At 35.6% G+C, this 13316-nt stretch overlaps 2 protein-coding genes across 4 annotated transcripts in view; one reads left to right on the forward strand and one right to left on the reverse strand.

Moving 5' to 3' along the window:
* The window catches only part of frs2 (fibroblast growth factor receptor substrate 2), a 53113-nt gene extending 41421 nt beyond the window's left edge, over positions 1–11692 (forward strand). For all 3 annotated transcript variants that reach the window (XM_016995864.2, XM_003224616.4, XM_062982606.1), the window contains one exon: positions 209–11692. In XM_016995864.2, coding sequence (XP_016851353.2) covers positions 209–1195 — 987 coding nt within the window. In that variant the 3' untranslated portion in view covers positions 1196–11692. The remainder of the gene's footprint in view (positions 1–208) is intronic.
* lrrc10 (leucine rich repeat containing 10) overlaps positions 1–13316 on the reverse strand; it is a 67966-nt gene that overhangs the window by 33032 nt on the left and 21618 nt on the right. The window lies entirely within an intron of this gene.

Raw genomic sequence — 13316 nt, forward strand, 5'->3', positions numbered from 1 at the left:
GGGGGAGAAAGGCCACATAACAATTAAAATAATGTATAAATATTAAAATTAAATAGTGTCCCTACTTCGCAGATTTCCACTTATCGTGGTAGCTCCTGGAACGGAACCCCCACGATAAGTGAGGGAACACTGTATATGCCAAAAATATGCAGCATGATCAAGTTAGCTATGTGATTTTATAGTTGATATTTGACTCTGCTTTTTGTAGGTCCATACATATGTGAATACAACTGGTGTGCAAGAGGAAAGGAAAAACAGACCAAATGTGCGCACACCTCTTGAACGAAGGGTTTCCAGTGCAGAAGTGAACAACACGAGAGAGGAGGAAACATGTCCTGATGAAAGAGAGGCTCAGGTTGTATTGGAGCCTGAAGGAGTCAAATTTGTTTTGGGCCCAACACCTGTCCAGAGACAATTGATGGAAAAAGAAAAACTGGAATCAACTGGGAACAGTAATCAAGCTTGTGGAAACAGTGCTGAAACTAGTGGTAACAGTACTCAAGCTTGTGGGAATAGTAACAATGAGTGGGACACTGGGTATGACAGTGATGAACGTAAAGATGTTCCCTCTGGTAACAAACTGGCATATGAAAATGTAAATAGATTGTCCATCCCTGGCAACTCAGGGATCAGGAGAGGCCGTCTGTTATCATCCAGTACCTCTGATACTCAAAATGTCAACAATTCAGCTCAGAGGAGAACTGCACTGTTAAATTATGAAAATCTTCCATCTTTGCCTCCAGTTTGGGAAGCCCGCAAGCTCAGTAAAGAGGATGACACTTTAGGACCAAAGACACCTTCTCTTAACGGCTACCACAATAATTTAGATCCCATGCATAATTATGTCAATACAGAGAACGTAACAGTGCCATCAAGTGCTCACAAAGTAGAATATGCAAGACGTCGGGACTGCACCCCAACAGTCTTTAACTTTGATATTAGGCGGCCAAGTTCAGAACACAGGCAGCTCAACTATATACAGGTTGATTTGGAAGCTGGTAGTGACTCTGACAACCCTCAGACTCCCAAAACGCCTACCACTCCACTTCCACAGACTCCAACCAGGCGCACAGAGCTGTATGCTGTGATAGACATTGAAAGAACAGCTGCTATGTCAAGCTTGCAGAAAGCATTGCCTCGAGACGACGGTACTTCTAGAAAAACTAGACATAACAGTACTGACCTGCCTATGTGAGCCTGGAAAGCATTAGTTAAATCATTTGCACCTTTGTGAAGTTTTTTTTTTAAAAAAATTGAATGATTGCTCTATTTGACTTTTTAAATCACTTTTCATAGATTTATAGAGATTTTTTTTCCTTCATGTGCTTGTTTAAAGGGAATTTTACAATAGAAAGAGTATTAAATAACACTATCATTTTACTATTACAGAAGCAGCTTTTGGTCAGTGTTGCCATCTTTCTATAGTGCCTCTTTCCTTGACTGGACGTTGTAGTGACATACCAGTGTTGACAGGCTGGCTACAAAGTCACTGAAAGTGTTATGACACATCTATGCCGCCGGATAATTGCACTGCTCCCAGATCAGTGTAATCTCTCATAATATAGATCTGAAGATTCACATGTTCAAGTTCATGTAGCACAAATGAGAGAGTTTGTGATCAGGCTGAGTTGTGTAAAAACATGGTACAGATTGTTTTATCTAACTTGCATGAACTAAATGAATTTCTGGGCTGTGGACCAGTGTCGAGTAGGAATGATCCCCAAAACCTTCCCAATAGGAGCAACTTGCCATGGTACTGAAGAGTGCAAGTCTGTTAATATAGCCAATTAGTAGATTTCAGATTTTAAAATGCTGACTGGAATGCCATTACTTTTAAGAGTTGTCTGGCTAGAGACAGAGAACGAATTATGGAAATCTGCAAATGTATCATTTAGCACTTGGTTTCAGTTTTAAAACAGAGCATGAACTAATTACCAGATGCACTTTAAAATCACCAACTACAAATCCAGAAACTAGAAACTGAAATCCATTCTCTTATTATAGGATCTGTTTTGATGTCAGAATGAGACTGCGTGTCAATTACAGGATTGTTTCCTCTCTGCAAAAAATTGCATATGCATAGTGTTTTGTAGGGAGATGAGATATGCCTAGATAAAATTACACCTTTTGGAAAGCTGAAAAGGATATAATCAAAATGAGTATGGTGCTGTAAGGCTAAAAGACTGTATGATGGATACAAAGAATAGCGTTCAGTGGGGCTTTTCTGGGCCAGTGCTGAGTTGATGAGTGAGCCCCTGTGTCCCGTCCCTTCCCTGCTTTTGAAGACTAGTATCCCATCAGGCAGTCTGAAGGGATGCACTCAGAAGGAAATAAACAACCACCAGCAATTCCCCCTTGGTATATGCCTATACACTATCCACTACTGCACAGAGAGTTTTGGATTCCAGCCTGTATCTTAAATATGTCTTTCCTGACCATTTTGAGAGTTAGAGCATCAGAACTGACTTGCTATTTTTACTGTGTGAAAAGTCGCATCTCTCTTCTTCAGAGTCTGAAACAAACCTTGGTTTAGGTTTGGCAAGTTTCTTTCTGTACAGTTGTACAGGTACCTTCACTCTAGACAGTTGTGATGCTATTTATAATTACATTATGTCTGTAGCGGCATATTTTTACTTTCAGGTCTGTAAAATGTCTGTTCCCTTCTGTGCTTTTCATTTGTTGTTTCCATCTCTCTTGTACAGTCTTTAGGTTGTAAACTCTTAATTTTGTACATAGTGTTTGTTCAGCGTATTTCTGTATTGCCATGGAAAAAACTTTTTGAAGGCCCATTGGTAATTACTGTCATTCTCAGAACGGCCTTCTTTATTACTTGCACAGATGGAAAGATGCATATTATATGTTTGAGAATAGAAAGTGCTGTGGCACCTTAGAAAAGGGCATGTTGAGATATGAATTTTCATGTTTGGTTTCTTCCAGAAAACAATTCTCGGCCTGTGGGATGGTAGATGTGACTACATTGTATGATTTATCAATACAAGTCAGGAACATGGTTCCATAAATAATAGCATTCTTGGTTTCTGCCAGACATTATTTCATTGCGGCCATAATGTACTTGTTTCTGCTGTTGTGCTGATCTTGAGATCATTGTGTTCCATCTTAGATGCGTTTTCTGCTGCAGCAAATCTTATGAACAGAGTAGCTACTGAATTGTGGAGAATACCTTTAAAATATTTATCAATATATGAATTTAACCCTTTAATAGATGGATAATACTGCTGAATGTTCCCAGTACTTTTGGTATCTGCTGATCTTATCTGGTAATATCTTCAAGATTCCCTCTTACATAGTAAAGACACTTGGAGTACAGCCATTTAAGTGCAGGATTTATAGCATTACAGAGTAGAGGAATTGCAGATGAAGCAATAATTGCCATGATGCTTGTAGAATAGTAACATGGCTTCTGTCAGTTTCAGAAACATGGAAAATCTATTTACTCTGGAACTGAAAAACAAAATCAGAAATAAGGGGGAAGATCAAAGTACAAGAAACTTGCTTTCTTTAAAAAAAAACAACCTTTTTTTCTTTAAGCCTTTGACTTGTATAATACATAACTCAGCACATAATGGTACTGTTATATTTATGACATGTAACACTAAAAACATCATTATTTAAAAATTATATAAATCTGTCCAGTGTTAAAGTGCAGCAGCTGCAAATATAAGACTATGGCCCTGCATCTGCTTAGGTGAATTCCATCACAAATCTCAATAAACACTCATAGGATTGTACTCCAATGTATCTTTATTTCTACCAATAGTAAAATAGAAGACCAAAATTGAAGTTATCAATATTGTAGTAAACAAAAAAAAGTTTGTTTACTACACAAAGTTGAGCATTATTGTGAAGAAGCAGCAGGAACTAATATTTTTAGAGAGCAGCTCTGAAAAATCATGATGTGGCAGTAAGTTTGAATAGTTGGTTAAACTTTGCAATAATGTATTAGAAATGTAGTCTTGTGTATACTTCATTAGGAATTGAGTGCTGTTGAGTTCATGAATACTTTTTGTTAAAAACATATAAGAGCAGGCTTGATCATTTAGTCGTTACAGAGCAAATTAGATGCCCCTCATCCATATTTATTTTATTTATATCCCATTGTTTCTCTGTTAATGGATATCTCAAAATACTAGGCTAGTTTCTACCATCTCATTTTATCATTTAAAAGAACTATTATGTCAGTCTCTGAACTTTTATTTGAAGCTTAATGGGTTTCAGAAAAGGACCAAGTTTATGAGTATGTTCTCTATTCTGCTACTTTTGGGAGTACTTTTTACGGATTGCTGCTGCACATTGGCAGTGTTTCGATCATTAATATTTACTGCCTTTGAATATTAGTCTTTAGAACGGACCTTTTCATTCTGAAAAAAGAAAACACTGTGTAAGTGATGCCTTCCTCAACTTTTCATTTGGAAAAAAAATCTAAAATATTATTTTGGTGGAAAATGTGTGCACTAATTCAAATTTTTCTGTTTTCTTCCTCTGAATTTTCACATCTCAATACAAGCCCCTCAATATGTATGCAAGAGATTGAATAGGACAATTAAAGCTAAATGTTTTCTAATCATGTTGGGAAGGACTGCCCCTCCCCCAGTTAACCTAGTTAAAAAACACATTTTTAAAGGAGATCCTTGTTAGATTAAATCAAATGAATATCTACTCTAGCATTATTTTCCAAATGTTGCTAAGCAAATTACAAAGTGAAACCTAAAACCATGACATTAGTTTTGGCTCATGTTCTCCAACATCTGTGGAGCCAAGATATGTTTTTGTACAGGTTGAGCATCCCTTATCCGAAATGTTTGGAACAGAAGTGTTTTGAATTTTAGATCCTCCTGAGTTATGGAATTTCTGAGGAAGTAACTTAGAAATGTGACCTGTGTCTAAATGTGCAATGAACAGATGTTTCTTATACATCTTATACACATAGCCTGAAAGTAATTTTACATAATATTTATAGTTTGTGCATGAGACAAAGTTTGTGTATGCTGAATCAAAAGAAAGCAAATGTGTTAATTTCTCAGCCACCTCTGTGGACAATTTGGGATTTTGGAGTATTTCGCATTTCCGGATAAGGGATGCTCAACCTGTATACCTATTTTGAGTTACTTTGTGAATAATATCCTACGAAGACACTATTCTGTTTATTAGTAGTTTTGTCTTCATTCAAATAATACTTAAAGACTTTGAACTGCCTGAAATACCTTCCTATTTATGTCATATGGTAACGTAATGAAATATACAGATAGAATTAGAAGATGTGCATCAATTTCAAGTGAAGTTTGAAACCTGACCCAGATTCCTTCAGACTGCTTGTGATAATTTCTGAGGTAAAGCGAGCTTTCCTTGACAGTTCTCAGAACTAAGAATGCCAATTGAAGCTCAGAAAGAGTTCAGGATTTTGGAAGTATGTCAGGGGAATGGGCTGACATCTTTTTGATCTGTTTATATGAACAGATCCATGGGAAGGAATGGAGTGTGATTGATTGATTGATTGGTTGATAAACTTTCTGTTCGTAGTACAGGTTTTTTTACGAGAGGCTTTGAAATAATTTTGAAGAAAGATTGCAATTTTGATAAAATTCATGATTCCAGCTTTCTTCTTTATGAGATAGAGAGGTTGGAGACTAGTATTAATACTAGCTATTAATTTTTACAAAACTCCCATTACTTTGCAGAACAATAATGAACCATGACAGATGGATAGGAATGCAACCATAGATGAGATGTGGGGCAGCAAGAAAGGGGCCATGAAAAGGCCATTTTTCCATCAGCATTAACTTTACTACCTGAAAGAGGGGTGAGCAAAATATAGCCCCAGGGCTTCCTGCAACCCTCGACTCTTCCAGATCTGCACAAAAATATATATTTGTACCCCTCCCCCCTCCCCCCCCCCCCCAAAAAAAAAAATCCCAGACATCTTTAAATGACTACACATTTCATCTGGATCTGAACTAAAGTAAAATTTAGATCTGAAAAAGTGAAAGATTAGTGGCATTCTTGTTTGCAAAAACCAGAGTTAATAGCATGTACAACACAATCCATTGTACTTATTTATCTGTAATTTGGTTTGTATATTTTTTTTTCTTAAGGTGCTACAATGATGGCAGGTTTATCTCAATTCTGACAGTGAAACATTTTTAATAGAACTTTTTAAAACTTTTTATCTTTTTCTACTTAGCTGCAAACATTGACTGGAAATAAAAAGGTTCTGACTTTACTCCTTTTTGAGAAGGTAGGTAACCTCTGAGATTTTGTATAAGCAATTGTAAATAGAACATGTCAGAACTGTATAGAACAGTGGTTCTCAAATTTTAGTCTTCCAGCAGTTTTGGATTCCAGCTCCCAAAAGCCCCTGCAAGCTTGGCTAACAGTCAGGAATTCTGGAAGCTGAAGTGAAAATTATCTGGTGGACTGAAGTTTGGGAGTTACTTTTCCTCTGCCATTAAGCCATGCTGCTAAGCTCAGGACCTTGCATGTAGCAGATTGGTACTAAAAGGTATCCAGTAAAATAGGAAAGAAAATGTTATAACAATGTGTTCCTTGATCAGTTGTCTCTGTTGCATATTGTTCTCTTGTTCTTTTCATATGTCTTATGTACCTGGATACCACCTACTTGCCAATTGCCATATATATTGGAAAGAAATTGTAGTAGTTCTTTCCTTTTTCATTTTATGTCACCTTCAGTTGGGGCAGTGTGTCTAGCTAGCTGCTATCAAATGACAAGATATGCACTTTATTGGAGACTCGACAACTTTGTGATAAATTCATCATTTGCAGACTTGGGGCTCCTTTTTACTTTGCCATCAGTATTAAGACTTCTGTTGGACTTGCAGTGTGCTTACCAAGAAAGTGCTGTACTTTTGAGGAAATAAGTAATATAACAGTTAAACCTCTTTTTACAGTAACTTTCAGAAAGTCGCAATACCCCTTTAGCTTTACAGTCAGCTCATATTTTCTTGCAGAAGTAAGAATGCAAGGAATTTCTTTGGTGCCCTTATCTGTTAACCTTAGCTGTGAATTACTCCACCCATTCCTTACTGTAGAAAGGTACAATATGTCTGCTGATGTTATTGTTGCTGAGGTGAATGGTGCAAGAACAGATGTGAAAGTCTGACATCTCTCTAAAATATTGTTACACCCAATTTATTCAGTAATGGGCATCGGCAGCATTACTTGGAAAATCATTTAACAGTTATCCATATAAAGTCTTAAATTTTCCTTTTTACTTTCCAAATCCAGAATTGTGTAAGTATGACAGCCTAACCCAATTTGTCTTTTGCTAGTCAAGTTTGCTTATTGGCCTTTATTTTGCATGTTTTCCTTCAAAGGTCCATGTTTTTTTTTTTTAAGAAAGCTGTATTTCAGCAATAAGTAGCAAAATAGAAGTGAGATTTACAGGTGTAGTAGCAACAGGTGACTCATCACAGCACTGTATTCCTATATCGCATGAAATCCCTTTGACTCAGCACTCATTTCAGATATTGTACCAGATATAATTTTATCATTTTACCAATTCTTTAAAAGATTTTACTGAACCAATGCATCTCAGATCCAGTACAATGAGAGGTATATTGAGTTGATGTTATCAGATATTGATAACATATTTTCAAGCTTTATTTCTGTTACCACAAAGGAAGAAGCTGGAATTAGAAACAGAAAGCTACTGTAAAGGGAGTTTACAGCTTTTTTGTCAACTTTGGCTAATAACAGTTTTCAGAGTCATACAGTCATATAATTGTTTTGGAGAATGCCATATTTCTACACCATATTCCACTGAGGAACTTATCCAGTAATCCCAGTTCATATCCCTTTCACTTGTTTCATATCATCTTTGAATAACATCCTCCCAGAATATGAGATGAGTGAATAATTTCCCTATCCTACTTTTTAATTTTTACTGATTTGCTTATTTATTTCTGCTAAAAATGGCAGAAATGCTTATGCCTAAGATGTTGAGGTAGGGAAAATGGTCTTTGAATTTGTTTGTACTGTGAATGTGCTCTGCACCAGTGTTTTCTTAAAATATAAACTTCTGTTTTTAATATGTTAAGGGACCCAGTCAATATGAGGTCTGTAAGAATGCCCAACTTTTTTTTTTTTTTGCAGAATTGCACATTGAAGTACAAACACTTTGCATGACTAAACACAGATCAAAATTGATCTTCCCCTTTTTGTGGTCATTGGTCCACCCTAGTTTTCACGATTGTTTTTAAATTATCATGATTTTACATTTCCAAATAATTTTGCACTATTGCATGTGTTTTCTAAGACTAAATTAGCAAGGCTTCTAATAGAAGTGGAGAACTTGGGTATTACACTTGACCTCAGAAATGAGCTACGTATGAGCTACATCTCAAGATTATCTTGTCATCTTGTACTCTTTTTCTCCTATTTTAAAAGTTTTTAAAAAAATATGTACTGGATTTTTATACAGTGTGTTGAAAGTCAAAAGTTTGTTGGTGCAGTTACATAAGTATTGGAAAGAAGTATGTCTGTACAGGAAGCTTGCCATTTATTTTCAGACACTGGTGAAAAGGTGAAATAAAATATAAAATATGTGTTGGGGCAGATTTAGTACAAAAATTAACAGATTGTACAAAATTAATCTTCTTGGCCTGGAATTTTTCTTGTCTCTTGTTGTTTCTTCCACTGCAATGCAGGTTACTATTTAAATTAACAGTACAGTAGTCTTTTGACATTATGGATTGATAATTAAGTGGACTAAGCCCAAGTAATGTTGCATGTGATCTCATATGGTATGTATGTGAATTTTACTAAGGTTTAGATTCTGATTCCTGGATTCATTTAGGTATGTAAATCAGTTTTTCCCTTCTCTAGAAAATGAATCCTTGTAACTTTACTAAGAAAAACAATGAAGTAAATATTCTCCCTTTTAAATTAAAAAAAATCATGAAACTCTGAATTCAATTTGGAGACGTATAATTAATTATATTGCCTGAACAAACATTCTATCTTCCCATCATTTGTACTAACCAGTCATTTTTTTCTTTAATATCACTAGTATAATCATGTTCTAGGTTTTCATTTTCTCTGCAAACAACAGTGTATTCCCATTTGACATCATCATAATAACACTAGGGTCTTCAGGAAGTGCTTGAAATATTAGTTCACACTTCCCACTATTGACAAACCCATAAAACAGCAATAGAATTTCTTCAGCTTTTACTGCTTATGAAACAGTGCTATCTTTCTTTACAGCTAGTCCCTCCAGTTTCTGCAAACACCTCTCAAAATATTCTGACTTTAAAGTACTGTATTTTGTTCCTGGTGTATGTTTCAAGGTACGCATATCCTTCAAAAGAACGTTTACATACTTATCCAATCCTAAAACACTAAGTAGCACCTACCAGCATTAACTTTTTAAATGCAATGTATGGAATGACCCTAGATATTAATTGTCTTAATAAATATTGTTCTTGAGTCAAGATGTTTTTCAGAGGTTCTGTTGAACTACAGCAGTAGTAGGATTCTGAAACCATGAGTAGAAAGAAGTTCAGAGACCAAGTTTTTCCTGTACTCTTCCCCTTCTAAAAGTCTGTTTCTGAAGATTAGTGGAATGTTATGGGATGCAAGGCAGAATGCTGCTTGGAGGAGGTCCTTATATGACTTGAGCTCTTCTTGTTCATGGTGCTTTTCCTCTGTCTGGGGCGCTCCACCTTTCTGCCAGCAAGCATGTCCCTTGCAGCCTCTGTTGTCCAGAAGAATCTCAACTTATGAGGGGAAGGATGGGATATGGACATTTCCTTCCCAGAGTTCCACTCTTAACAGGTTATAACCGAGAATTGACTCTACATTAGGATAGTATTTTGTGTGAGAGAATGAAATTTAATCTTTGACAACATTACTTTGTGTTTATGAACAATTGAATTTTATAATGAAAGTTTTTAACTATAATTTCAAAGGGCATTGAAAATATTGTTAGAAGTTTTTTAGATTGGCAGAGTACATACTTGGTAAAGTACGTGATTTCTGCTATGTTCATTAAAAACAGTACTTTTGTGTATAAAATGAAATGTATAGCTGTCATTGTGAATGAGATTGTCAGTTTTTAAAAAGGCTGTCTTCCTGAGTGTTTGCCATAAAGGGTTTGCCATGAGAAGGCTTTTTTCATACTTAATTGTTTCCTGTTAATCTTGCCATAAAGTTTATAATCTGGGGCTAGACCTGATTGACAGTTTAAGACTAGATTACATAGATACCATAAAATCTTTACATACACATGCCTTAAAATCTTTTGGAATAGTTTGACAACCAGCCTAATGTGTGACAGCCAGTCATAAGGACAGCTAGAGTTAAATTCGCTACCAGTTGGACTTTGTAGTGTTGTCTTCACCCCCTCTGCATCTCTAAACCTTAGTTTGCAGTGTAAAAGCAACGTAAAGATGATAAATGGTCCTTTGTCACAAAATTTTACCTGCTTCTTTTTATCCATTCCTGCAAAGACTTATTGAAATCTTCTCCCATGTAACTTTTGTTTGCGGAAAGCATCATGTTTGCCTCAGAATAAGTGACATGTCTAACTTTCACATATGGCCTGAACATATGGTACTATTAAAAACCCAAAATGTTTAAATTCCTATTTGTGTTAAAAACTAGAGATTACTATTTGAATTTTGCTTTTATTGGTGCATTGAAGTTTGGAGTACTGTGTGTAAAATGAATGGGTTTGAAAACGGAGAGGGTCCTTCACTCAGGAATTTCTGTACTTCGCGTTTTACTTGGCAATGGATGCCAACAACCTGAATGCCCTGTTAATTTTCAATGCAATACACAAACTCTGTATTAAAAATAATATATGGTACTAATTCTGTATTTCCCCTGATGATTGCCAAACCCTGAATGCAAGCTGTCTTGTTACTAAGACATTGATTGCTACTGAATGTATAGGAAATGCTTCCATTTTTGTAAAAGAAAATAGTGTTTGTATGATGTACCAATATGGCATGTCTCCGCCAGCAAGTATGGTGCCTTGTTTTTTTAGTTTTTAGACATGACATTTCATTCCATTGTAGTCTCACCTATGTCTTCAGAACCACTGTGAGATTAGAGAAAATAATGTTTCAGAATTTGCAGTACAACTGATCTAAAGTCTTAGCATGAAAATGGACAGTATAATCCTATAATCACCAGTGTGCCACAAATGCATTTCTTAAATGCCTAACTATACATTTCTATAAAAAGCCAAAACTGTGTTTGTATGTTACTTTTGTCATTACATTGTAAAATACTGTAAAGCTGTTGTTGTATGTCCTAATTTTGCATTTTAAAATGTTTCCTATGTAAAGGCATCAATATACAACTTTGTATAAAAGTAGCTTTCTAGAGTTTTATTTTATTAAAAAAATCTAAAGAGTTGCCAAAATATTCCTGAACAGTTTGCAAACTGTTTTAAACCCCCACCTTCCCCACAATTGTTCTTTTCAAACATTCCAGCCTTCCCTTTAAGAGAGTAACATTTATTCTACAGCTAATATATTTTCTTTTTCATCCTCCATATGCTACCACTTAATTTTGGCTTGCTTTTACATTGAGCTTACCCAATGTCCATTTTAAAATGTATTCTGTATTATTGACAACCTTGTCCCCTCACCAGTGCCAGCTCCATAAGAACTGTAGCATGGCAATAAAATATCTGATTTTTACTATGTAAGAGTGTCTTTTGTTTCTTTGTTGTTTGGGTTGGGATTATATTTTCTCTTATGCCCAAATTATTATTGTGCACACTACAATATTAAATATGATGGCCTAAATGCTAAAGGTAGGAAAAATATATAATCTACTTTAGCCAATTCTAATTCCCAGGAATTTTAATGATAATTTTACTGTCAACTCATCAATTCATGGGGTGGGGGTGGGGGAGTGTGTGAGGTAATAAAAGAACTATATAGCGAAAACAAAGCTACCATCTCAGTAAACGGGGCACAAACTAGACAAATAAATATTAACAGGGGAACTAAACGGGGATGCCCCCTTTCTCCAGCCCTATTTTCATTGGCCATCAAACCCTTAGCAAACTCAGTAAGGAACAACCCGGTTATAAAGCGGGAAAGGAAGTCATCAAGATTAATCTATACGTTGATGATGTTATGACAACTTTAGGAGAGGTGGAGGAGTTACTACAATCAATAGTCAAAACAGTCAAGGACTTTGGTAAAACTTCAGGCCTCACAATTTAGGGAAATCAGAGATATTACATAAAAATCTAACATGGGAATAACTTAAGGTTCAAAACATTATGGGAGTAAAATTGGGGGGAAAGAAGATGAAATACCTGGGTGTAGATAGACCAAAAAACATCAATAATATCATACCAATGAACTACAATCATTTATGGAAAAATATAAGCAAACAAATCATCATATGGGGAAAGAAATTTTGAAATATATTCACATGGCTAAAAATTTACAGGATGAAGCTCTTGCCCAGGTTCTTATTCTTGTTCCAAACTCTCCCGGTGAATATCCCTACCAATCTGTTGAAGAAGTGAGACAACTCTTATCAAAAAATGGGTAGTGGGAGGAAACAAAAACAGGATTGCTTACTTCCTATATTATAGTAAACAAGAAATGGGGGGATGGGGGGCTCCCTTGTTGGGAATATACTTCGAGGCAAGTCAGTTAGCTAGGTTACTAGAATTCAAATTGGAAGGGTCAAAAAAATGGGTGCAAATAAAAAGGAAGCAAATAGTTGGCAAAAAGGAATGTCAGTGGGAGAGAGAATAGATAGAAAAGACCTAAATAACTTAAAAGCAGGCCTTGTTTAATAATGTTGTTAATCTGGAAAAGATGGCAAACTAAATTACAAATAAATAAAATTGACCCTTTCCCATTAGAAACATTGGAAAATAAGGAGAGGACATTCAGGAATCTAATTAGGGCACTGAAGGAAAAAGGTATCAAAAGGATTGGGGATCTCATGGATCCCAATGGAGAAATATTAAAGTGGGATAAAATAAAAGATAAATGTGGTCAAGGGAATTGGATAGCATGGTTAGGCCTATCCAGTAAAGTTCAGGCCATGAAAAGAAGAGAAGCAGCTGAAACCTCACTGGATAGACTAATTAAAAGGAAAACAGAAATAGATAAAGGAATGACTGGGCTATTGTATGACGAACTAACCACCTTAACTTATAACACAAAAACAACTCTTATAGAGAACTGGAAACGGGAAAAAACTTTACTGAGAAACTAATCGGGTTTTGGATTGATAATATTCATAAAATTAAACATATAAGGATCAAAGAAACCCAAAGGAAAATAATCTCTAAATGGTAC

Source organism: Anolis carolinensis, chromosome 5 (assembly GCF_035594765.1).
Source record: "Anolis carolinensis isolate JA03-04 chromosome 5, rAnoCar3.1.pri, whole genome shotgun sequence".
In the NCBI taxonomy this organism is placed as follows: Eukaryota; Metazoa; Chordata; class Lepidosauria; order Squamata; family Dactyloidae; genus Anolis; species Anolis carolinensis.